General features: G+C 38.1%; 1 protein-coding gene across 1 annotated transcript in view; it reads left to right on the top strand.

The window, feature by feature from the left end:
* The window catches only part of SBF2 (SET binding factor 2), a 366,350-nt gene that overhangs the window by 46,071 nt on the left and 292,409 nt on the right, over positions 1–27,870 (top strand). Inside the window, exon 2 of the mRNA XM_054725562.1 lies at positions 6,336–6,421. Coding sequence (XP_054581537.1) covers positions 6,336–6,421 — 86 coding nt within the window. The remainder of the gene's footprint in view (positions 1–6,335; positions 6,422–27,870) is intronic.

Genomic DNA, 27,870 nt, shown 5'->3' with positions numbered 1-27,870 from the left:
TATTCTGCAATTTCTAGGAAATCTCCACCAATGGAGCAAAGAAAAAAAAAAAGACCTCTATTATTCTATGAGCACCAAACCAAACTGGGTTGGGGTCTCAGACAATTCACTCATATGATTGCAAAGACAGACAGAAACTCCTGGATTTGAGAGTGCTCCCCTGAGGGCTCCCAGATTGGAGGCTGAGGGACCCACCTCCTGTGCATGAATCTTCATTCACCAGGCCCCTAGTAAATAATGACACAAGAATAAACTTGCACAGACTCACAACTGTGAGTCTACCTACTTTTGCCTACCCCTGTATATACTTGGTATATCTACACTGTAACACACATAGAAATCAATCAAATAATTTTTTGTCAATTGTTATGGTCAACAAATACCAAGCATCCTGTTTTGTGTAGAGCAGAGTACTATATTTTATTTCTCCACATAATTAACCCCTACTTATTATTTTCTTAAAAATTAAATTTATTGGGTGACATTGGTTAATAGGATCATATAGGTTTTCAGTGTACATTTTTATGATATTAGTTCTTCTGCAGATTTACTTCTTCCTCCTAGCTATTGGCAATTTCACACCAACAGTATACTAGTTAGCAACCCCAGAGAATATTTTTTGACTCTTCCGGAGTCATTGGCCAAGGCTAGAAGACCTGCCAGGGGGGTAATGGATGGCTGGCTCATCCTAGGTCAGTTGCTAATCCTAGTGACTGGCCTGGGTAGCCTGATAGCTCTTCCAGGACCCAAGGGAAAGTGGGTTACCAAACGTAAAGGGGGGAAAAGTGTGCCTGACCACACCAGTATTTCCTCATCCTGTCTAAATTTGTTTTGGGCAGCTTGTCTAGCATATCTACTTTTTTTTTTCAAAGAAAGTCATTTCCAAATGTTCTGGTATCTTGCCCTGGATTGTTCCCCCTGCCCCCTTTTAATATAGTAACTCTATTTGGCCATTATATTTCTTGATTTTATAATGGGGTAGGAGAGTAGGGTCCAAAAAACAACAGGAAGGAAGGCACTGACTAATAACCACTCCCTCCTTCTCTCAAGTCAGCTGCATACAATGCAGGAGACAATATTTTGCCGCCTAGACCCCTCCTTTTTAGGAAGTGGTCCCCTTTCTTTTGAGCAATTTCTCCTTTCCCCCTACTTATGTAATACAAATAAAAGCTGCTTTTACAGCCACTCTGATTGACATGGCCTGCTTTGTGAAGACTCACGTCCAGTGTGGTTCAGGGTTCGGGCTCTGGAAGAGGGACCACATGCAAATGAAAGAGATGGGACAAATAATAATTTGGAAATATTCAAGAGGAAGGACTCTGGTTGGGCTCAGGCCTTGCCATCCTTTTATTCAATTTGGGATATACCTATAGCCCTTAGGCAGGCAATTTCCAGTAACAGAATATCTTATCAGTAAGGATTTACATGACTGTCTGGTGGGGAAGTTGCATCAGCTACCATTGTCTCAACTAAACAGTGGGTGCATAGCTCTGACCTTTACCAGGGCTCAAGGGTCACAGCATTCCGGGCTCCTTGTCCACACCTCTCTGCTAGTGAAGCCAATAGGCGGTTTCCCACATGCTTCACCTCTGGACATAAGAATCAGTGCGCAGGTGTCTGGACACCTGACTATAGAACAGTCTTCCCTCACTGTTGCTTGTTCTTCAATACAAAAAGTCATCTCAGAATTTTTAAATACAACCAGTATTGCCTTAAAAATAGTTATCATATAAAATATATAAGCTTGGGAAATGTTTAAACGTTCAGACTAAATGCTTACAAATCAAGAAGCAATATTCAGAAAATGTTTACTTTTTGCAGGGTACTTCATAAGCTCCTCAGTTGTTATTAGCTCCAGCAATTTACATATTTGCAAACCAAGTTATTGTAGCTCTCTACATTTTATGCAGTGAAATATCAATCTACCATTTTTATTGTTGCTTTTTTTTCTAACCTAATTTCCATTTTCATATAACCGAAAGTCTTACCACCATGAATCATATTTCTGTGTGCATTTATAAATGTTATATCTCCATTTCAAACTAAACATTCATGTTTTTGAAACTCTGCATAGTATTGTGAAATCAATAATAATATGTTGCTTCTAGAGACTTTTGAAAGTTATGCTCCTGCCAGAGAGGAATTTTTTTATGTCAAATTTGCAATAATTAAAACAAGTAAAATTTTAAAATAACAGTTGTTGGTAAGGCTGTAGTGAAAATGCCAGTGTCATTCTTATATACTAAATGTTAAAACATTTTTTTAAATGTCTTTCTGGTGGGCCCTTTGGCTTTGTGTGATCTTTAAAATTTTCATACTCTTTAACCCAGTAGTTGTATTTCTAAGAATTCTTTTTTCTGTGGAAAAGTGAGATGAGGATGAGTATTTATACAGAAAGGGCCTTAGTTAGCATTATTTATAATAGTGAGGAACTGGAAAATGTACATACTACAGCAAAGGCCCATTGTAAAATATTAAGTACTATAGCAATATATAAAGCTAGGTTTAGTATGATCCTAATTCTGTAGAAAAAGTACACGTTTACAAAAATCTCCCTATTTCATCCCTAGGATAAAATAGTCCAAAATGTTAACAGTAATTCTCAGGTGTGGGAATCTGGATGATTTCTTCTTTATATCCTATCTAATAAAAGAGTAATATGCATATTGACCATCACTCCAACACACAAGATGGCTGCCCCCATGTGGTCACAAGATGGCCACTACAAGATGGCCAGCAGGGAAGGGCAGTTGGGAGGGACCAGGCCTGCAAGGTAGGGCAGTTGGGGGCAATCAAGCCTGCAGGAGAGGGCAGTTAGGGGTGACCAGGCTGGCAGAGGAGGGAAGTTGGGGGTGACCGGGCCTGCAGGGAAGGGCAGTTCGGGGCGACCCAGGCATGCAGTGGAGAGCAGTTGGGGGGAACCAGGCCTGTAGGGGAGGGCAGTTAGGGGACCAGGCCTGCAGGGGAGGCCAGTTAGGGGTGACCAGGCCTGCAGGGGAGGGCAGTTAGGGGCAAACAGGCTGGCAGGGGAGCAGTTAAGCATCAATCAGGCTGGCAGGGGAGTGGTTAGGGAGTGATCAGGCTGGCAGGCAGAAGTGGTTAGGGGCAATCAGGAAGGTAGGCAGGCGAGCAGTTGGGAGCCAGCATTCCTGGATTGTGAGAGGGATGTCCAACTGCCTGTTTAGACCCGATCCCACAGGCAGTCGGATATCCCTCGAGGGGTCCCAGATTGGAGAGGGTGCAGGTTGGGCTGAGGGACACCCCCACCCCCATGCATGAATTTTGTGCACCGGGCCTCTAGTTTTTATATATTTGAAAAAAATTTGCAGTTAACATATTCTTATATTTAGTAAAAATTAATATGATAAACTATTTTAAGAGCCTAAAATATATTAGCTATGACTTTCAGAACTAAACAACATTATAGGAACACCTGATTAAACATGATAAGCTAAATAAGATGTATTTATCTCTGTTTAAAAAGACAGGGAGATGTAAGCTTAAAACTATGTCAGTAGTAATGAATTTATTAAAATAAACCTTTAACTCCGTATGAACTAAGTGCCAGGCATTTAGTATGCTAGGGAATACAAAGATGGTGTTGAAAGAAAAAGCTGGCTGTCATTTCTTCTAGAAAGCTTTCCATGGTCTTCTCTGCTAGACTGGATTTGGTTCCCTTCTATTGTTGTGCTTATGATGATATACTGAAGTTATCAGTTCATTTGCTTGTTCTCCAGTAGGTTATGAGTTCCTTGAGGATTGGAGCCATGCCTTTTTCATGTGTATATTTCCAGTACCTAGCCATTTTTTGAATTAGTTCTGCTTGAGATGTCAGAAGTGGTGATGCTTGAGGTGGATGAAAAATGAGTGTGTGTGATACATCACTTTAGTTTACTCTTACTGAAATCCTTCGTCCTATATACTATATAATAAAGAGGTAATATGCAAATTGACCCTCACACCCTCGCACAAGATGGCCAACCCCATGTGGTCAAAGATGACCGCCACAAGATGGCCAGCAGGGGAGGGCAGTTAGGGGCGACCAGGCCTTCAGGGGAGGGCAGTTGGGGGTGACCAGGCCTGCAGTGGAGGGCAGTTGGGGGAGACCGGGCCAGCAGGGGAGGGCAGTTGGGGGAGACCGGGCCGGCAGGGGAGGGCAGTTGGGGGCATCCAAGCCTGTAGGGGATGGCAGTTGGGGGGGACCAGGACTGCAGGGGAGGGCTGTTGGGGAGGACTAGGCCTGCACGGGAGGGCAGTTGGGGGCCACCAGGCTGTCAGGGGAAGGCAGTTCTGGGGGACCAGTTCTGCAGGGGAGGGCAGTTGGGGGTGACCAGGTCGGCAGGGGAGCAGTTAGGCATCAATCAGGCTGGCAGGGAGTGGTTAGGGGGTGATCAGGCTGGCAGGCAGAAGTGGTTAGGGGCAATCAGGCAGGCAGGCAGGCGAGCTGTTGGGAGTCAGCAGTCCCAGATTGTGAGTAAACTGGCAGTCGAACATCCCCCGAGGGGATGGAGAGGGTGCAGGCTGGGCTGAGGGGACCCGCGCCCCCCCCTACCCCCCCCTACCCCCCCAGAGCACAAATTTCGTGCACCAGGGCCTCTAGTTTCTCTATAATGATAGATATATGAGGAGATACTGTACTGCAACAACTGTTAACTTTAATAGAGAATGTTTTTATTTTGCCTTTTTCAAATGTGACTTCAGTTTTAGAACATCGTACTGAATTGGTTAATAAAATGAACTTAACTTTCCATTTATCTTTTATAGGTAAAAGTATGGCCATAAAGTGATTAAACTCTAGGTGAAGGGCAAGGGGGAAGTTTAAATGTACAGGGATCAGAGTAAAGGATGATAGTGGATGTTTAAAAGAAATTAACAGAGAGGATAGGAAAATATATATTAACAATTTGAATCAGGTGTTACAGGCTTACTTAAGTTAGATGTACATATAATCAGAATGTTGTTGCTTTCACTTCATAGTAAGCTGGGACACAATGTAGAATATGCAAACTCATGAAGCTCTTTAAAAAGTGTAGCAAAAATTAGTTTAGATCTAACATATACTTTCTTTTTTAAAAAATAGATTTTTATTGATTTTAGAGAGGAAGAGAGAGATAGAAACATCAATGATGAGAATCATTGATTGGCTGCCTCCTTCACACCCCCTACTGGGGATCGAGTCCACAACTTGGCATGTGCTCCTGCCTGGAATTGAACCCAGGACCTTTCAGTCCAATGCCATTGCTCTATCCACTGAGCCAAACCAGCTAGGTCTAACATGTACTTTTCATTCCCAAATTACTCACAGATTACATCCCCAAGGTTCAAGAATAAATCAATCCATTCTTTAGTGTCCCAGGATAATTTTAGAACAATGATGACACAGACAAGTGGTTTTCAACCAGGGGCAGTTTTGCCCCCACCAGAGGACATTTGGCAGTATCTGGAGATACTTTTTTATTGTAATGACTTGGTGGTGGTAGGGTGCTACTAGCGTCTAGTGCAGTGATGGGCAACCTTTTGAGCTTGGTGTGTCAAACTTCGCAAAAAACTGAGCATAACTCGGGTAGTGTGTCACTTTGAGGAAAAAACATTATTTCGCAAATGTTTCATCCTCAGGAGCAGCAAATGTTTCATCCTCGGCATGCGGTCGCCTCAGCGGCCGCGTGTCATCAGAAATGGCTACGCGTATCAGTGCTGACACGCGTGTCATAGGTTCGCCATCACTGGTCTAGTGGGTTGAGGCTAAAGATGCTGCTAAACATCCTACAATGCACAGGACTTAGACCCTTTCCCCCCAACCTTCCCATAAACACACAATCTGGCCCAAAATGTCAGTAATGCTGATGTTGAGAAACTCTGCCTAGACAATAGTCAAGTTCTCAGGCCACTGTAGAAGTCTTTTATTTTACTTATAACACTGTTTATAACTCATAACTGAAGTTTAGTGCTAACTACCATTTTGTCACTTAAAAGTACTTTGCCTCCATTGAAAAAAGTTCTTTTAAAGTTTCAGCTTGAGATACTGAGAAGATTGCTTTCCTTATTGGGAACAAAGGCAGTTACTCTCACGGTGTGATAGAGACTCTAGATTTCAATGTTTCTGTCTATTTATTTTTTAGCTTTTCATATTTATGTCACTTTTGAGAGTCTGTTGGGTATAATTGCCTGTCATTTCAATATTATGTTTAGAAGGTAAATGTTTTTGTGTCCTTTAAATCTTGAAAATATTTAACCAGTATATCAATTTATTCAACGAACATTCATTTATAAGTAAGTATTAATATAATGAGTATTAAGATTTTATAGTATCCCATTTATTTTGATTTTATTAATAGGGTCAGGAGCAGGTCTGGGGAAAATAATCCAGAGATTTCCACAGAAGGACTGGGATGATACACCTTTTCCACAGGGTATTGAATTGGTAAGTTGATGGTGCATTATTGTACTTTTATAATGATACTTTTCTTATGTTATGATTATATTTATGTTATAGTTACTGTTAGATAATTTGGTGATTTAACTGTAACATGTTACTAGAAATAATCCCTCATCCCAGTACCCCAAGTATGGAATAAATGCTTAGAACAATTTATTCCATAAAGTAAGTGCTCATTAAATGAGGTAGCTAGTTTATTATTGTTGTTGCTGCTGTTTGTTTGACATCTTGCACAACCTACCCCAGAAGAATTATTCATCTGTTAGCATGGATCAGAAATATCAATTAAGATAAAACTGATGTTGAAAAAAAATTGCGAATTTTTAAATTTTTGCTAGTAACCTTTGAATGTATTGATTCTGGAATGTGTTTTGCTGTCCATTTTCCCATTTAAACTTCTCTCTAATATTAAAGATGAAATTGATGATGTTTATGTGCTTGGGAGCTGAAAAATTCCGTTGACTCTTCAGTCAAAATGTTAGCCTAGTAGTTTTAGTGATAGTGTGTCACTACACAAATGTTTGTTATATTTTTTTGGAAAATTTCCAGATTATTGTTTTGATGAAAACTAAACAAAACAGAAAGAAAGAAAGAAAGAAAGAAAGAAAGAAAGAAAGAAAGAAAGAAAGAAAGAAAAGGAAAGTTCAGTTTAATGGTGACCAGTCATGTTGAATTCACAAATCCAAATTGTCTTTTTAGGTATAGGATCTTTAGGTTGCTTTATCATAGTGCAGTTCAGCTGCTTTCATTTTTGTCAGCCATTTTAAAGGAATGTACTGGTTGTGCATAATTAATGAAGCTAGGACATCCTATCTAGTGGCTATTTCATGATGGTTAAGTGAGGGACTGGAAAGATGATCACTAAAGTATTTTGCAATATGACTTTCCAGTTTGGTTCTCAAACATACTATAGTATGTGTATATGTGTGTGCCTGTATGTATTTATGTTGTTTGTGTGTATACACACACAAACTTATGAGAAGTGTTCTTCAAAGCAGTTTTTGCTGTGAGAACATTTGGTATAATATGATAGTGAAGTGTGCAGGCTCTGGAGGGGACTACAGATCTCAGCTGTATGGTTTGACTTTTGACAAATTAACTTCTTTGAGCAGCAGAATCCTCATTTATAAAATGAGGATAATGACGATACTAATCTCATAGGGTTTTTATAAGATAAAATGGGTTAACAATGCACAGAAAATGCTTAGAACAACTTATTCCATAAAGTAAGTGCTCATTAAATGAGGTAGCTAGTTTATTATTATTGTTGCGACATCTTGCAACACCTGCCCCAGAAGAATTAGTCATCTGTTAGCATGGATCAGAAATATCAATTAGGATAAAACTGATGTTGAAAAAAAATTGTCAATTTTTAAATTTTTGCTAATGACTATTCATTTCTGCTTCACTAAAGATAAAAAATACATTGCTGAATGCCTAATTTTGATTATTTACTAGGTGTACCAGTTAATAATGTGGATTTTTTCAATAGATGGAGTTACACATATGTTGATATACATGCGATTTGGTATGTATGCTATTTTGTTGTATTGCTCCTTCAGAGTACCACTTGTTCCGATTGATGGCACACACACTTTCTGAGCAGCACTTCAAAACATACGAGGTAGTGGAAAATTGGGTCTCTGAATGGATTGCCTCAAAACAAGAAAAGTTCTATTGGGACGGTATCCAAAAATTACCTGAAAGATGAGGGAAATGTGTAGCTAGTGATGGACATTACTTTAAATAAAGCACTTTTGATGTTTCTCTTGAAATTATCGTGTTTTCTTTGATTACAAAATCCGTGTTAACTGGTTAATAATGTGGATTAACTATTAACCAGTTAATAATGTGGATTAACCATCAACTGGTTAATATTGTGGATTAATTGTTAACTGGTTAATAATACAGATTAACTATTAACCAGTTAATATTGCAGATTAACTATTAACTGGTTAATAATATGGATCAGAGACACAATTTTCCACTTCTTCATACGTTTTGAAGTGCTGCTCAAAAAGTGCGTGTGCCATTGATCGGAACAAGTGGTAATCTGAAGGAGCAAGGTCTGTTGAATACAGCGGGTGGGTTAATACTTCCCAGGCAAGAACTTTTAACGTGTCTTTAACTGTTTTTGAAGTGTGTGATGGTGCGTTATCATGAAGCAAAATTACTTTGCCATGTTTTCTGGCCCATTTTGGTCGTTTTACGATCAAAGCATGGTTCAAGTGGATTATATGTTATCGGTAGTGACCAGTATTAATGGTTTCACCTGGTTTTAGAAGCTTATAATACACCACACCTTCCTGATCCCACCAAACGCAGATCATTGTCTTCTTCCCATAGCGATTTGGCCTTGCAGTCAATGTTGATGGTTGACCTGAATCAACCCATGATTTTGTGCGTTTGGGATTCTCAAAATAAATCCACTTTTCATCACTAGTCACAATTTGATGCAAAAAAGACTTTCTTTTGTGCCGCTGAAGCAACATTTTACTGATGACTTTTCGGTTTTCCATTTGTCTTTCATTCAGTTGACTTGGCACCCATTTCCCTTCCTTTAAAATCTTTTCCATTGCTTGTAAACGATCGGAAATTGTTTGCTGAGCAACATTTAATCTTTCTGCAAGTTGTTTTTGAGTTTGACACGAATCTTCATCCAATAATGCTTGTAATTGTTGGTCTTCAAACTTTTTCGGTTGACCTGGACGTTCTTTGTCTTTTACATCGAAATCATCACTTTTAAAGTGTTTAAACTACCATATTTTCCGGCGTATAAGATGACTTTTTAACCCAGGAAAATCTTCTCAAAAGTTGGGGGTCTTATATGCCGGAAAATACGGTACCTGTATCCCCCGCAAGCCGCTGTCCCAGTGCTGGAGCTGTGAGTGAGTAGCAGCATTCACAAGTATCTTGAGATGGAGCATGTTCAGCATAAGCTTCCCGAAGCATACGATAACTTTCAGCAGCAGTTTTCTTCAAAATAATGAATTAAAACTTCCCACAAATGCTCTTTTTTTGGCACGAAACTTGACATTTTTAAGTGTAAAAATATCTATGATCTTAACACCTTCAGAAAATTTGACATACAAAGTTTTGAAGCTTGTTGTCAACACAACAAAATAGCATACATATCAAATTGCATATATATCAACATATGTGTAACTCCATCTATGGGAAAATACCCGCATTGTTAACCGGTACATCTAGTATAAAGAAGGCAGCATATTCTGTAGACACTCATAAAAGGTAAATTTGGAATTTTGTTATTAACCTTTTGCACTCGGATGTCGAGTGTGACTCGACACGATTAGCATCGGTAGCAGCTCCATGAAAAAAGCAAGCGAGTGCAAAGGGTTAAAAATGGGGAAAGAATGTGAGGGTCATAGGAAAAGTAACTTTTTGGAAAGCCCCTTGTATTCCTTCCTCCCCCTCCCCCGACATGCCTACAAATACTAGTAATTGGCTTTCCTATGTGAATAACTAGGTATTTATTTGTACTATTAAAGATTTTAAGCCCTGTTTAAGCAACCTTTCAGTGATGACTGAAAGAGGAAATTTTTGTTGCTGGATCATTTTGAACTTTTTAAAATATATATTTTTATTGATTTTTAGAGAGAGAGAGGGAGAGGAATAGAGAGATAGAAACATCAATGATGAGAGAGAATCATTGATCAGCTGCCTCCTACATTCCCCCTACTGGGGATGGAGCCCATAACCTGGGCATGTGCCCTGACTGGGAATTGAACCTATGACCTCCTGGTTCATGGATCAATGCTCAGCTGCTGAGCCACACTGGCTGGGCCCTTTTTGAACTTTTTGTGAGTTCCTACCTTCTCTCAAATCAAAGCATGAAGGGATATAAACTACAACAGTTTGACAATTTGAACAGTGAACTACCTTCATAAGTTTCAAAACCAGCAGACATTATTGGGGTAGAGAGATATGATTTGATACTAGATGTTTTAAAAAATATATTTTTATTGATTTCAGAGAGGACGGGAGAGTGATATAGAAACATCAATGATGAGAGAGAATCATTGATAGGCTGCCTCCTGCATGCCCTACACTGGGGATCAAGCCCATACATAACTCAGGTATATGCCCTGACGGGGAATCGAAACCTGACCTCCTGGCTCATGGATCGAAGCTCAACCACTGAGCAATGCCAGCCAGGCTGGCACTAGCTATTTAGCTATGATTGATAAGGGATGATTGTTGTGTTTTGAAATTCAAGGGAATAGATGGTGTGATGTTTCTCCAGTAGTGAGGGAGGGACAGTTACTGATTTTACTATTTAGTAAATGTTTTTTCTTTGTATGACAGACACTCCTGTGTTCAAGTGATGTCAATGGCTCTCTAGTAACAAGTAGAGTTATACGCTGCTAATTGATAGAATGGAGGTGATAATAAGTATTCAGAATTTTTCCTCACCTGACATTTTCCTAGATGACTTCTTGGCTGATTCTTAGCAAAGCATTTCAAGATTTTTTTTTGGTGGGGAGAGGCTAGATTTTATTTAGTAATAAAGGGTAAAGGGGGCCAAATATATGGTGATGGAAGATGATTGGTCTTTGGATGGTGGGCACACAATGCAATATACAGATCATGTATCATAGAAATGTATACTGAAACCGAGAAACGAAGATGGAGGCATAGGTAAACACCTAAACTGCTGCCTCGCACAACAATTTCAAAACTACAACTAAAAGACAAAATGTCTATCACCCAGAACCATGGGAAAGCTGGCTGAGTGGAAGTTCTACAACTAGAAGGAAAGAGAAAAGAGCATTGAGACGTGCACAAGTGCTGAAAAGCTGAGTTATGGAGGTGCGTGAATCGGGCTGGTGGCGGGCGATTGGATGTGCTGCTTTTTTTCAACCCGAAGGGAGACAAGCTCCCGATTACTCTGAAATCCAGTTTCTGGGGAGACGCTGGGGACCCAAACTCCTACGGAGATAAGCTGGACTGTCGGCCATCGGGTCAGAAAGTGAGGGTGACTTTCTTGCAGAGGTGCGCCCAGCAATCATTGTTTACTGTGCTGGGGAGCGGGATGTGGGGACTTGGAAACACGGAAACGCAGAGAAGGCTGATTGGCAGCCATCGCTGTTTGCCACGCCCTAGCCTAGCGACGCCCTGAGACTCTGCCCCGCACAATCTACAAACCCACCCAAGCTCCATGCAGCAGCTTTTGCATATAAATGGCCTGCCCTATCGCAGCTTAACCAAACAAACTGCAGCTCCAGGCAGACAGCTCCAAAACCTCCAAACCCCAAGCAAAGAGGAGAAAACTGTAGTTCTTGCTGTAGCTCCTGCTGGGTGGCTTCAGACAGTAGCTGACCTGCACCCCATTGGAGATCCAGAAGCCAGTGTATATAGTGGTCTGTGTGAGACGACACCAGATTTCAACTACTCTCATAAGGGACACATTCAAGAGGCAGACTCAGTGAGCACCAAAACCCCACTGAAACAAGTCCTGCCCCATAAGCATGTCTTCAGCACAGCAGTTCTTCCATTATAGACACAGCGGGTCCTCACAGCCAATTGGCCTGGAGGTCAATTCCTCCCAGTGACATCAACAACAATCAAGACTTAACTACAACAAGGCTGTACACACAGTCCACAAAGGGGTGCACCAAGAGTGTCCACCTCAGGTAACTGGGAGGCCGACCCATTGGACCATATAGGACACCTAGCACACAAAGCTACACTACCAACTCAGGGAAGCAGCGAAAATGAGAAGACAAGGAAACAGATCACAAACGAAAGAAATGGAGGAAAACAAACGACTGGATATAAAGTTCAAAACCATGGTTATAAGGTTTTTCAAGATTTTCTTAGAAAAGGCCGATAAATTTAACGAGACCCTTGAGGATATGAAAAAGGACCAACTAGAAATTAAACATACACTGACTGAAATAAAAAATATTATACAAAGACCCAACAGCAGACTACAGGAACACAAGAATCAAGTCAAAGGTTTGAAATACAAAGAAGCAAAAAACAACCAGAAAAGCAAAAAGAATCCAAAAAGTTGAAGATAGTGTAAGGAGCCTCTGGGACAACTTCAAGCGTACCAACATCAGAATTATGGTGGTGCCAGAAGAAGAGAGAGAGCAAGATACTGAAAACCTACTTGAAGAAATAATGACTGAAAACTTCCCCCACCTGGTGAAAGAAATAGACTTACAAGTCCAGGAAGCACAGAGAACTCCAAACAAAAGGAATCCAAAGAGGATCACACCAAGACACATCATAATTAAAATGCCAAGGGCAAAAGACAAAGAGAGAATATTAAAAGCAGCAAGAGAAAAACAGTTAATTACCTACATGGGAGCACCCATATGATTGTCAGCTGATTTCTCAACAGAAACTATGCAGGCCAGATGGGAGTGGCAAGAAATATTCAATGTGATGAATAGCAAGAACCTATAACCAAGATTATCCAGCAAAGTTATTCAGAATGGAAGATCAGATAAAGAGCTTCTCAGATAAGAAAAAGCTAAAGGAGTTCATCACCACCAAACCAGTATTATATGAAATGCTGAAAGGTATTCTTTAAGAAGAGGAAGAAGAAAAAAGTAAAAATAAAAATTATGAACAACAAATACATATCTATCAACAAGTGAATCTAAAAATCAAGTGAATTAAAAATCTGAGGAACAGAATAAACTGGTGAATATAATAGAATCAGGCACATAGAATGGGAGGGGATTGATAATTCTCAGAGGGAAAGGGGTGTGGGGGGTACGGGAAGAGACGACAAAAATCGTACACCTATGGATGAGGACAGTGGGGCGGAGGTAAGGGCAGAGGGTGGAGTGGGAACCGGGTGGAGGGGAGCTATGGGGGGAAAAAGGAGAAACAATTGTAATAACCTGAACAATAAAGATTTATTAAATTAAAAAAATAAAGTTATTATTGATAGGTAAAAAAAATAGAAATGTACACTGAAACTTTTATGATCTTATTAACCAATATCACCCAAATAAATTAACAAAAAATATTTGAGCTGCTGGATTACATTAGAAATTTCTTTTTTCTTTTTCTGTAGTTGATAGCAATTCTAATCCTCTAATGTCTACTGTGCTGTGTCAAGTAAAAAATTAATTTACCTAACATCTGTCAAAATTCATTTAAAAACAATAGAATCATTAACTTAATTTTCCATTGTGTTTTTATTATTTATTGCTGTGGGCTATACTTTATATAGTAGGAACATACAATTGTTCTTCATATGAACAGCAATAACAGAAATACTGTGTAACTAGAATAACTCCTATAGCTTCAAGACCAGAAATAAGCCTAATACAATCTTAGACTAATTGAAGGTGATCTGGCTTGGACCCTAAGTGGTTTGTTGATTGCAGGGTGGTAGTAGCCCTTTAGTGATGATTTACAGAGGGGAAAAAAATCTTACCCTTTACAAGGTAGTAGAACAACTTTTAGCATATAATATTAATGTTAATGTTTAACAGTTTTATAGGATTGATAGACCGTGATGAACTTACATAAATTAGATGATACATGGTAGTGCATCTAATTTATAGATAAGTAAATTAAAGATCAGGGAGTTTAAACAATTTTATTAGGATCTAACAGCTGAGATGCAGCAGAGTTAGGATTCAACCTAGGTCTTTTGACTCTTAGTGTGATCTAAGATCTGAGAATGTTCTGAAAATGATATTTGAAACTATGGTTAGCATTTGTATTTTAGTATAAATGTAGGATCTGAAAACAGGGTTCTATGATTTGGAAGAACTTAGGTTTAGAAATGTTAAAAGAATGCTGTGTATTAGATGGATACCAACTTCACTTACTTTATCTGAGGACATGTCTGTGTTCAGAGCACAATATTATATTCAAATTATTTTCTATTTCCACCTCTTCTTCTCAGACAGCATATATTTGATTGGTTTAAAGTCTAAAGGAAAGATAATAGTGTTCAGTCTGATGACTAAACTTTATGAGTAGTAGGAAAGGATTTTAGGCATTTAGTCCCTAAAAAGTCAAATCCCAAATTTAATTTAGAGGATGCTGAATTTATTCTTTGGGCTTTTATGTAAAGAAATTGCCTTTTTTTTTCTTTCTTTTCTTCTATTGGGAAATGCTGAACTTTAATTTGGATGGATTTTAAAAATAAAAATATGAAAATAAGCTAAACCAAACATAATGACTACTTTTCCAATTCTGGGATATTTTTATCTCTTTCTTGTGTTTTTTAAGCATACAAGGAAACCACAGACAGTCATATAAATAAAGTTTCAGTTAATTTTAGTGACTATTTCAAAGAAAATTTAAGAATTGTTTTGCAGAGGCATTCTATGGCTAACAATCTATTTTGGACTATGGAAACAAATGTTTTTATTGGCTAGCTTTTGTTTTTTTATTTTTTAAATACATTTTTATTGATTTCAGAGAGGGAGAGAGAGATAGATAGAAACATAAATGATGAGAGAGAATCATTGATCGGCTGCCTCTTGCATGCCCCTACTGGGGATCAAGCCCACAACCCGGGAATGTGCTCTTGACCAGAATCGAACCCAGGACCTTTCAGTTCACAGGCTAATGCTCTATCCACTGAGCCAAATCAGCTAGGGCTTGGCTAGCTTTTGGGTATCAGCAAATGAGTATTGTTTTGGCACTAGCTTTTTTTATTTTTAAAGATGCCCTAATTTTTTTAAATATTATAATTCAGAGAATGTGCCATATTTTTACTAGGGACTGTCTGCACTGGGACATTTGTAGATCTGTCTAATTGTTTTCTTTTAATCCTCACCTGAGGATATTTTTTTTATTGATTTTCAGACAGAATGGAAGGGAAAGATGAGGGGTGGGAGAGAGAGAAACATCAATGTGCGAGAGACATCAATTGGTTGCCTCCCTTATGCACCCAGACTAGGGCTGGGGATCAAACCTACAACTGAGGTATGTACTCTTTTTTTGTTTGTTTTTTAAAATATATTTTATTGATTTTTTTACAGAGAGGAAGGGAGAGGGATAAAGAGTCAGAAACATCGGTGAGAGAGAAACATCGATCAGCTGCCTCCTGCACACCCCCTACTGGGTATGTCCCCGCAACCAAGGTACATGCCCTTGACTGGAATCAAACCTGGGGCCCTTGAGTCCGAAGGCTGACGCTCTATCCACTGAGCCAAACCAGTTAGGGCTGAGGTATGTGCTCTTGACTGGGAATTGAACCCACGACCCTTTGGTCTGTAGGCCCACACTCTAACCACTGAGCAAAACTCACCAGCGCTTTCAAATTTTTTTTTTAGAAAGCTAAGTTACTACTACGTTAAAAAAATGCTGTGACTTGAATAAAAGAGGAATAAACATTTAGATAGAGTTTCTAAATTTGAGGTTCTCAAGAAATTAGTTTCATTATTTAAATTATAGAATAGTGATTTAACTACCTTCAATATGAATCCATTTTTCTGTAGCTGTAAGTATAGATTGCACAGAAGAGGAGGGAAATCTTGTATTAAACATTTTGCAGTTATAACATAGGAGAAGTAGCCTTAGTATAGGATGCTATTTGTGGGCAGAGAAATATAAGTACCCTGTATACTGTCATTCTTTAAGCTGTTTAGAATGCATTGAATACAAATGGGATAGTAGTTGTCATTCTGGCCTGGATATAGATAATGTGTGGTCAGGGAACTGAGTGTAGAAGGATGGAAGAGACTTTTCTCCCTCTTTGTAGAGGAAAATGCATGAAAGGAGAATGAGAAAGATAGTAAACATATTGGATAACAGAATCAGAGGCACAAATATTTGAAATGGTTGGAATTATAGGCCTTTTATTGAGAAGATGAAATATAATAGGTAAAAACATTAGTTCTTGCACGTGAGTATAATAAGTCAGCTGTGTAAGTAATCATTTAGAATAAAAATAGACGGGATAATTTGCCAGTTAGAGAGATTTGAGAAATACAAGAAGACAGCTAAAAGTAAAAAATATATACTTATAAAAGGTAGCATCTAAACCCTCTGTGCTGAGGTAGGGCACTGTTGAAGTATTCAATTTTAAAGATGGTATAAAGGATATGTGGAAGGACTCTTGATTTTGTGTAGCGTTGAGGCTGAAAACATAAGAATATTGCTATGAAGTATGAAGGCATGGCTTTTAAAATATACTAAGGACTACAAAAAGGAATTTTAAGTTCTGTTCACAACAAAGCAAGTGGATATAAATGGGGTTTAAGCTGGAAAGTGGTGATTTGAGCTCACATTTTAGTTTCCGACTTCCAGACAATTGTCTCTTTGAAGTAATAAAACCACATGGTAGGTTGGAATCTGATGAGTCTACAGGACACTTTTGAGACAGTAGATTCTCTTACGTCTCTGAGGTGGCAGATAGTCAATCTTGGTGTTATTTTTCTCACATTCCTACCTGCTCACCAAAATGGTTTGTTCTTGTATACTAGACTTTCAGTTACTTAGAATTGTGCTTATTTTACTAGTGCATCGATAGCCTCAGTTACGCTACAGAATCTTTCACCTCCACTGTCTCCATGCTCTGCAACCTTCAGTACTGCTCTCAGAACCACCTTAGACAAGGTTTTCTTGCCATGCTGGGGTTCTGCTAAACCTGGTGCTTCGGGGCCATAGAGCACTTCCTGAGGAAGATGTAGAAACTACTCAGGTCTAACCTAGCACAAAGTCATGTTGTTTGCAAATAGCCTGGCCCTATTACCACATGGAATATTGCTACTCATCTCTCATGTAATTTACTTATCAGAATGCTTTTAAGAGTGAAAGGTCGTATATTGGAAAATACACATAAACTGAAACTATTCTTGAACAAACTGATTTGTTGGTTATTTATAGATATGCATGTATAAGGTTATTCATGGCAGAAGATTGGAAACTACCTAAATGTCCATCAGTAGGAGACTGATTGAATTAGTGCAGTGGTCGGCAAACCGCGGCTCGCGAGCCACATGCGGCTCTTTGGCCCCTTGAGTGTGGCTCTTCCACAAAATACCACATGCGGGCGTGCATGTACAGTGCGATTGGAACTTCGTGGCCCATGCGCAGAAGTCAGTTTTCGGCCTGGACGAGTCTATTTTGAAGAAGTGGCGTTAGAACACTCAAGGGGCCAAAGAGCTGCATGTGGCTCGCGAGCCGCGGTTTGCTGACCACTGGATTAGTGGTACCACATTTACTCATCAAAATATAATGCAATTTTTAAAAGGTATGAGATAGAAGGTGTACAAATGGCTAACAAACACATAAATGATGCTAACATCACTAATCTTTAGGAAAATGCAAATCACAACCACAGTGAGATATCACTTTATACCTATTGTGATGACTACCGTTAAAAACAACAGAAAATAGCAAACATATGGAAAAATTAAAATCCTTGTGCACTGTTGCTTGGAATATAAAATTGTGGAGATGCAATGGAAAACTGTGTGGTGCTTCCTCAAAAAGTTGAACATATAATTATTATATGATCCAATAATTTCACTTCTGAATATATACCCAAAAGAACTGAAAGTAGGGACTTGAACCAGATATTTGTACATACAGCCCTAGTAGCATTAACTACAATAGGCCAAAGGTGGAAGCAACCCAAGTATCCATTGACAGATGATTGGATACAGATTGTGGTATATACACATAATGAAATTTTATTCAGTCTTAAAAAAGAAGGAAATTCTGACATGTACTACAACATGGATAAACCTTGAGGACATAATGCTAAGTGAAATAAGCCAGTTACTAAAAAACAAATACTGCGTAATTCCATTTATGTGAAGTCCCTAGAATAGTAAAATTCATAGAGACAGACAGTAGTCAAATTTCTAGGCTCCTAGTGCTTGCCCAGGGGTCGAGGAGGGAGGCATGAGGAGTTGTGTAATGGATATAGATTTTCAGTTTTGCAAGAGGAAAGATTTCTGGAGATTGGTTGCAGAAAAATGTGAATGTATTTAACACTACTGAAATGTACACTTAAAAATGGTTAAGATAATAAATTTTATGTTATGTATATTTTATTACTAAAATATTTTTGAGAAGTATGAGATAGAGCTTTATGCAGTGACATGAACAAATCTCTAAGACATATTGTTTAGCAAATAGCCAAACAATTTGAACAAGAAAGAACAAAGTTGGAGGACTTGCACTACCTGGTTTAAAGACCTACTTATTATAAAGCTCAATATGCAAGACGGTATAGCATTGACTTAAGGATATGTAGATCCATGCAAAAGTATAGAAGCAAACCCACATATATGATAAGTTGATTTTCAGTAGGGTTGCTAAGGCAATTCAGTTGTGGAAAAGATAGGGTTTTCAATAAATGGTGCCAGGACAACTGAATATCCATTTGGAAAAAAATTAGCCTTGACCTTAACTTACACCATACATTAAAATTAATCTGAGATGGATTATAGACTAAATGTGGAAACTAAAATGATAAAGATTTTAAAAGAAAACTTAGGAGAACATCTATGTGACCTTTAGTTAAGCCAAAAGCATGACTGAATAAAGTTTTCCTGGAATACTTGAAAACTCTTGAAAAATAGTGCATCACCATGCAAAAAGGGTGGATAGTCAGATAGCAAGAAGTCCCATTTTGTTTCATAGATTTCACTTGGCTCTGCAGAATCTCTTGATGCTACTTGAGCCCTTTATTTTTTGATATTTAACTTTAGTGAGGAGGAGGACCCTGGAAGAGATGAGGGGACATGGGAGACTAGCAGCAGTTCCCAGAGGCACTGAGAGCAGAGTTTTCTCAGGTGTTATCTATTCTGTTGAGCCAGGTTTCCCTCTTGAAGCCAGAATTTTGGGTATATTCAAATCTGTGGGGTAGATCTTCGTTATTGAAGTTTTTTTTTTTTTTTTTTTTAATATGTTTCTATTTTTTATTTTTTTAGAGAGAGAGGAAGGGAGAGGAATAGAGAGAGAGAAAAGTTAATGGGAGAGAAACATCATCAATGCCTCCTGCATGCCTCCCACAGGGGATTGAGCCTGCAACCTGGGCATGTGCCCTGACTGAGAATTGAACTAGTGGCCTCTTGCTTTTTGGGTTGACATTCAACCATTGAGCTACACCAGCTAGGCTATTAAAGTTTTAATTGGTATAGATGGTAGGCAACTTTAGATATAAAAACATTATTATACTAGAGGCCCGGTGCACGAAATTTGTGCACGGAGGGGGAGGTGTCCCTCAGCCCAGCCTGCACCCTCTCCAATCTGGGACCCCTCAGGCCTAAACGGGCAGTCGGACATCCCTCTCACAATCCAGGACTGCTGGCTCCCAACTGCTCGCCTGCCTGCCTTCCTGATTGCCCCTAACCGCTTCTGCCTCCCAGCCTGATCACCCCCTAACCACTCCGCTGCTGCCTGATTGATGCCTAACTGCTCCCCTGCCAGCCTGTTTGCCCCCAACTTTCCTCCTCTGCCGGCCTGGTCACCCCTAACTGCCCTCCCCTGCAGGGTTGATTGCCTCCAACTGCCCTCCCTTGCAGGCCTGGTCCCTCTCAACTGCCCCTCCCTTGCAGGCCTGGTCCCTCCCAACTGCCCTCCCCTGCTGGCCATCTTGTGGTGGCCATCTTGTGTCCACATGGGGGCAGGATCTTTGACTACATGGGAGCAGCCATATTGTGTGTTGGAGTGATGGTCAATCTGCATATTACTCTTTTATTAGATAGGATGTGACAGACTTTGTGAGATTTTAGAAAGAATACTGAACTCTGGGATTTTATCTGTATCAGTAAATACACCTGTGTATAGGTGTATAGATTGAATATAAAAGGCAACAGCTATTTAGAGAGAGCACCAACTTTCTAGGTTATATAATCTATTTTCAAAAGTATATAAGGAATGATATTTTGATATTATCTATCCTCTCATACCCAAGTTCTTGGTCTAATCGATCAAGGTCTTTGATGATCCAGAAATCCTGATTACTGCATGAAATATGTCCATATCTTTTTGTTTGAGTTTGTATTGTGCCTTGAGTATTCATGTGCAGCTTTTCCAGTTATGAATATTACAGTGCATTATCATCTCCGTGTAACTTATAAATATGTACCTTTTAAAAAGTGAAGTATTTAGTGGCCTCTAGTGGTACTAATGTGTCTATAAAATGTCACTAATATCACCAGTAAACAAAGATTTAGTAGATAGCATTACTAATGTGTATATTTATTAAAGAAAAGCTTTTAATGTTTGAGAATTAAAAGTTTATTAATCAGTTATGAATTTATCAGTGATGTGGCTGTGCCTACTATTATAGCAAATTTTTATCATTACCAGACTCCTTACTTTAAGTAATGCCTTGAAGTTATATATGTATGCCTTAATCAGTGGTTCTCAACCTTTCTAATGCCGAGACCCTTTAATACAGTTCCTCATGTTATGGTGACCCCCAACCATAAAATTATTTTCGTTGCTACTTCGTAACTGTAATTTTGCTACTGTTATGAATCGTAATGTAATATCTGTGTTTTCCGATGGTCTTAGGCGACCCACAGGTTGAGAACCGCTGCTGTAGAACCTAAGACCATCGGAAAACACAGATATTTATATTACGATTCATAACAGTAGCAAAATTACAGTTATGAAGTAGCAACGAAAATAATTTTATGGTTGGGGGTCACCACAAAATGAGGAACTGTATTAAAGGGTCTCGGCATTAGAAAGGTTGAGAACCACTGTCTTAACTGGAAGTATTTCTGTATTGCTTGTACTTATGTCAGCAATAGTTTACTGTTGCATTGCACTGAAATGTGTCCATGAACTGGGGTGGCAGGAATGATTTCTGAAATCTCCTTAAATATAATGAAAGATAAAAATAGGATCAATATTTCATAAGTTGAAAATAATGAATCCTTATAGTAAGGTTTATTTTTTTAAATGACTAATTTTGGCTAGCTTAAAGATACTTCAAGTTAGGCCAGTAATTATTCAGAATGTGAAATATATGTGGAAATTTAGACAAATCATTTCAAAAGTTGGGAAAATTTGTGTAAATTCAAGATTTGGAAAGCTAAAGAGAAAACGGACAGTTTTAGGTAAATTAAATTTATTTTAAGTACTCATATTAATTTTCATTCATACTAAAAATTAGGTATTGAGATATAGGGATTCAATAACTTGCCCAAGGTCATAAACCTATTTACTATTCACTGGGATGATAACAAAACCCTGTTCTTTTGACTTGCTGCTAAGGTTTTTTTTTTTTTTTAAACTATAATATAATGCTCTACTCTTTGTGTTAGATGGGGCAAGTTGATTTTTTTTTTTAAGGTTTTTTCTTCTTTTTAAAGTTAAAAAATTAATAAGACAAGTCTTATTCTAGTTAGGAGGGCTTAACTGACAATAGAAAGACATGACTAAAAGTGTTTTAACACTGAAATCAGAAGGGTCTAATAGCACAAATCTGTGGTAATTAAGGAGTCTGTAGCTTTTATTTCTTTCAAAGCTAGACCATACAGTTAGCCCTCTATGTCTGCAGGTTCCATATCCACGGTTTCTATATCCCCAAATTCAACCAACCATGAATGAAAAATATGTGATAAAAAACATTAGGTTTTTGTTGATGTGTACTATGTAGTTAGGACTGTGATGATTGTGTCTGTAATGAACCTGTACACATTGTTTTTTCTTGTCATTATTCCCTAAACAATACAGTATAACAAGTATTTACACAGCATTTTCACTGTTAGGTACTATATGTAATTCAGTATGAAGAGAATGTGTGAAGATTATATACAAACTAGAGGACCGGTGCACAAGATTCATGCACCTGGGGGTGGGATCCCTCAGCCCAGCCTGTGCCCTCTTGCAGTCTGGGAGCTGGCCTAAGCCGTCAGTTGGACATCCTTAGCGCTGCCATGGAGGCGGAGGGGCTCCTGCTACTGCCGCTGCGCTCGCCAGCCATGAACCCGGCTTCTGGCTGAGCGGCACTCCCCCTATAGGAGCACACTGACCACCAAGGGGCAGCTCCTGCATTGAGCATCTGCCCCCTGGTAGTCAGTGCGTGTCATAGCAACCAGTTGTTTGGCCGTTCGGTCGATTTGCATATTAGCCTTATATTATATAGGATATGACACCATTATATATAAGAGATTCAAGCATTTCTGGATTTTGGTGTCCTTGGGAGACATGGAGCCAATCCCTCAAGGACACTGAGGGTCAACTCTGTTTATAAGAACCACCTATGATATGTATGAACTCAGGAATAGCTTTGATTATAATAGCTATAGTGTTCTAATGAAAAAGTTAGATTCTACTATTGGATTCATAACTGACTAAAAGATTTCATCAAGAGTAGTAAGATCTTCAGTATTTTTCTCGAATTGAGTACTATGGACTTACTTTGGAAACTGCTATAAAACTTACACGAGAACTATTATCATTTTGTGAATTAATCGTGGTTTCCATTGTTTGAAGTTCATTGGGCTCTTGACCCAGAAAACGACTGCTTTTCCTGAGATTTCTGAGTACTGATAAACAATACTCAGATGTAGAAACCCAGATTCTGGTTTTAAATATTTTACTTTCAGACAAGTTTAATGGAGGAAGAGACATGTTCTGTGTTGAAAAGAAGGCTCTGTGCTCATAATAATATTTTTCACTCATTTCATCAACTAGAGATTCTTTTAAACTTAATGTGGCCTCTTTAAAATTTCTGGAAAACACTTTTCAATTTTACATGAATATTTATTTATATTAATATTGTTCTACTTAGGTATCATCTGTAGTGTTAGATCATAGAACAGCCTGTTGGTTGCCTGTTGGTGACAGAGACAACTTTAAGCAGAATGATGTGATGCTGTTACTAAAAGTGAAGAATTGTTTCTAAACCTGAAAAAGGGACAGAGGTAGAGTTCAGAAATTAATAACTTAGCTATAGATAATTGGTGATTAAAAATGATAATTAAAGTGCTGGCTTATGAGTACTTAGGGAAATACAACTTTTTTTGGGTAGGTTGCTCATTTTTGCTTTAAATTTTATAGCCATTTTGCTTTAAAATTTATAGCCATTTAAAAATTTAGCAATGATTTAATACCAGTTCATTCATTTAACAGGTATTTATAGAATGCTTACTGTGTCAAGTAAAGAGATGGGTATTGAATATATGGTGGTGAATCAGCTAAAATCCCTCTTTTAGAATTTAAAGTTCTAGTGGAGAGAGACTGGCACTAACCATAATGAATAAGTAAATTGTATGGTACATGTGAAGTGATACATACTATTAAAAAATAATAAAGCAGAGACAGGAACAGTGGTGGCCCATAGTTTGTAAATAATCAAGGAAATCAGTTACATATTGCTGCTGGCCGAATAGTCTAAGGAAAGCAAATGAACTAAGTAAAATCGTTTCTATAATTTGCATATTTTTGACATTACAAACATTATAACTAGAACCTTACCAAATAATTAAAAATACATATATAATATGAAGAGTGATGGATATTAGTTTCTTGGCTGATACTAGCCAAGACTTATTCAGACATGAGTTATACATGACTGTGATTATAATTATGAGTTATACATGACTGTGATCATAATTAACTGTAATCAAATAGGTTACACATTTAATGTATTCCATACAAGGACAAAGAAAAGGGTAGAGAAATGTGGGATCACACATTTACAGTTTGTCATTAAAGCAGATTAAGTACAAGTATAAAAATCCTATGTATTTCTAAGTCCTGTAACTGAGCAATTGCTTAACTGATACAGGACTTTATAATTTGGGGTTGCAAAGAAAAAGGATGATTCCATGTTCCTTTTATACCAAGGCCTTTTTTTTCTCCTAATTATTTCTTAGCATACAGAATACAGCATTTAAGGATTTATTTTAATACAACTCGTAGACTTGGTTTAATTGTCTAGTTTAATGATTCTCTTTTGCTCTTCTTTCCCTCCCTCCCTCCCTCCCTCCCTCCCTCCCTCCCTCCCTCCCTCCCTCCCTCCCTCCCTCCCTTCCTTCCTCCCTTCCCCCATGCTTGACGAAGATTTGTATAAAAAGACTGACTGGTAGTTTGTGATGCAGCCTCTAGTTATTGGTAGAAATTTATCTAAAGGTCTTTCCTATAATGGAGTGTGATGCTCATTTAAAATCTTCACTAATGTACTGATTAAAATGCTATGGAATCTTAGGGTTTGGAAGGAACCTTAAAGGTTCTCTGGTCAAATCCCACCCCATTTTGGTTATTAAATTAGTTTGTATACAGTACTCTTGCCAAGGGTTCATGTAGTTTTAGCCTATATTGAATACTTTCAGTTATTCATCCTTAAGTATTTTCTTAGTGCCTGTTGGGTACTAGACAGTGTGTTGGTTGTCAGGAATACAGTGGTAAATAAGACAGGTGTCTTATTTAGTCTAGTAGCATTTTGATGGTGATGATGGACTTCACCTTCAGGGTCTGATACACACATCCTCCTCAATGGTCTTGTTCTTTTTCACAAGTGTGTAACAACATTAACCTGACCTAGTTAGGTTAATATTCCAGTTGTTACTATACTTGGAAAAACTATGCTTTTTCTCCCTCAAAAGCTTGTTGGCTAAATTTGTATTAAAATGTATACCTATTGGCCCTAGTTGGTTTGGTTCAGTGGTTAGAGTGTCGGTCCGCAGACTGACGGATCCCAGGTTCTATTCTGGTCAAGGGCACTAACCTTGATTGCAGGCTTGATCTTGGCCCCGGTAGGGATCGTATGGGAGACAACCAGTTGTGTCTTTCTCACATTGATGTTTCTCTCTCTGTGTTTCTCCCTATCCCTTCCACTCTCTTTAAAAATAAAATCAATGGGAAAAATATCCTTGAGTAAGGATTAACAACACAACAACAACAAACATATAGGTATATATATACTCAATTTTTTTCAAAAGTTGAAGGTTCTACCATGTTTAGATGTGTCATTAAATTATAAATAAAGAACTCTTAACCTAATAAAGTTATATTTTCCACAACATATGCAGGGCAGAATATGGAATCTTACCATCCTATTTAATTGTATTATGCTCAGGGTGAGAGTCCAGACACTTACATAATCTAGGAAGTAACTGAAATGGGGATCTGGTTCCATGTAATACTGGATGTTATACTATGTCAGTGTATGTTTAGGATTTAATTAAGTTCCCTTCTGCTTTTCAAAAAGAAACTCCAACTCTGGCAAATCTTTGGACATTATTTTTGGCGAACTTTGCATCAGACCCTATTGGAGACTGGAGACTAGTGCCAGCTCTGCTATGGAGCCATGAGCTCTTGCTACCGTTCTGGCAGTCGTTTTCAGAGGTGTTAGCTGCAGTGCCACAAGGGTTTGGAAATATGACAAGGCTTGGAATAATGTGAAGTTAATCTAATCCAGATCACACTAAATTTATATCTGTGGCACGTTTCAGATACCAATAGGGATGTATTTTATAATCTCAGGTCACCTTAGCCTTTTGGTTCAGGTAGCTACTTCTTAGCATGTGGAGGTTAAGAGTACAGTAATTAACTAAAGTCATTTCTATTGTCAGTTACCAACCAGATAGAAGAGTCATTTTTTTCCAGATTTAAAACAGAATAGGAGTAGTTGAGGTATAGGTCAGAATGAACTATTCTTTCTTTATGCCCTCCAAGAGGAAGAGAAGATAGTATTTCCCACATCCAGGCACAAAGGGAGTTGGGAATCAAGGGATCCATATGAGGGAACTTCACAGAGGTTTCAGGGCTTTGGATGATTCTCTGGTTTGGAAAAGATGAGGATTGATGAATGCTGAGGGCAAATATGCTGTGATAGCTGAGTGTGGCGTTGTGCCACTTGGCTGGGCCATCATTGTGTTGAGATATTGAGACTATTGAGAATCTTGTTATTTACCATGGTATACTGTGTAAATAACATCTATGTTTCAGGAAGTAAAAACGGTTCAAGAATACTGTGATTTATATTATGCTGCATACTGTTTTTAATTTTGGCCTCTATTTCTGTTTGGTTCTTCCTATATGGTAAAGTCCTTTTAAAGTCTCACTGATACTCATTGGAACCAAAATGGATTAAAGAAAGCACTCAAGGGTCACATAAGTTGTGATTCTGGTAATTGAAGTGAGAGCACCCTACCCCCAAGTGTAATTTCAGTTAAAAAACTCACTTTCCTGTAGAATTTATTTCCAGTACTAAAACTTCAAAGCCTTTATGTGTCATTTGAATAGGGAATGTGATTGATACATTTTAATTTAAAATTTTGCTTATCCAATTAGTGTTTGGCATATATCTGGAAGGAAAAGTTAATATACAGGCAAGAATGATTGACTAAAGTTAATAAGGAGAACTTTTATGGGGGAATATAAATATTTTATTATAAATATATTCTATAAAATTGGTACTAGAGACTTGCAGTTCATTTATGTTTCATTTGTAAGGTTAGCATGAGTTATTGACTTCCTGAAAAGTAGATGCAGTTTTTGGCTGTGGAATTTCAGGATGATGACAATAAGAGTGGAAAGGGATTAATTGATAGGGTTTGGTTGTATGACTAATTGCATATGGATTGCACTGTGGGGCTAAAAGTTATCTCATAGATTCAGATTTGGGTGACTGGGAGAGGAGCAGTACCTTGACAGGATAGTAAGAAGGAAATAATTTCAGCTCTGTCCAGTTTGACCCTCCAAATGACTTTAAGGTGTAACATCTAGAAATACATTTTGATAAGTGATTGAGAGAGAGCATGGACTCCAGAGTAACCTATGACCTTGAGTGAATTATATAAAGACTCTGCCTTTTTCATCAATCTAATAGGAAAAAATATTATAAGAAGCAAATGAATTAATACACATAAAGAGCTTAGAACAGTGCCTGGTACATATGTGTTAGCTGTCATTGTCATTATTAGGATATGTTTTCTGTGATTTTGGTATAAAAGTGATATATAAAGGATATTTTTCATTTGGAGCAATCCCAGAACACCCCATGTTCCTTCTTCCCCTGTCCTCTATATCCTCTCAAATTTGTAGAACCAAGATATATAAAATTTGTTGTGCAGTTTTAATTATTAAATTATGTTAGTTTTATTGTTTATTTTAGAGATGTGGGAGACGGAAAAGGTCTTTGAAAATGTTGTATTACTATAATTATAATTCTTTAAAATATTTTAATTTATTTTTTCAATAACTTATTTGTAATTAATTTGTTTTCCAACTGACATACATTATGTTTCTGGTGTACAACATAGTGACTAGACATTTATATACCTTATGAAGTGACCAATTCATATATAGTTATTTCAATATTATTGATGATATTCATTCCCTATATGTACTTTACTAGTACATCCCTGTGACTATTTTTATAACTGCCAATTTATACTTCTTAAATCCTTTTCACCTTCTTCACCCATTTTCCCAACTCCTCTCCGATCTGGTGACAATCAATTTGTTCTCTCTATGAGTTTGTTTCTGTTTTGTTTATTCATTTATTT

This window comes from Eptesicus fuscus, chromosome 13 (assembly GCF_027574615.1).
Source record: "Eptesicus fuscus isolate TK198812 chromosome 13, DD_ASM_mEF_20220401, whole genome shotgun sequence".
Classification (NCBI taxonomy): domain Eukaryota; kingdom Metazoa; phylum Chordata; class Mammalia; order Chiroptera; family Vespertilionidae; genus Eptesicus; species Eptesicus fuscus.
Note: the sequence above shows the minus strand (reverse complement) of the source record. Positions and strands in the feature narration are given on the sequence as shown.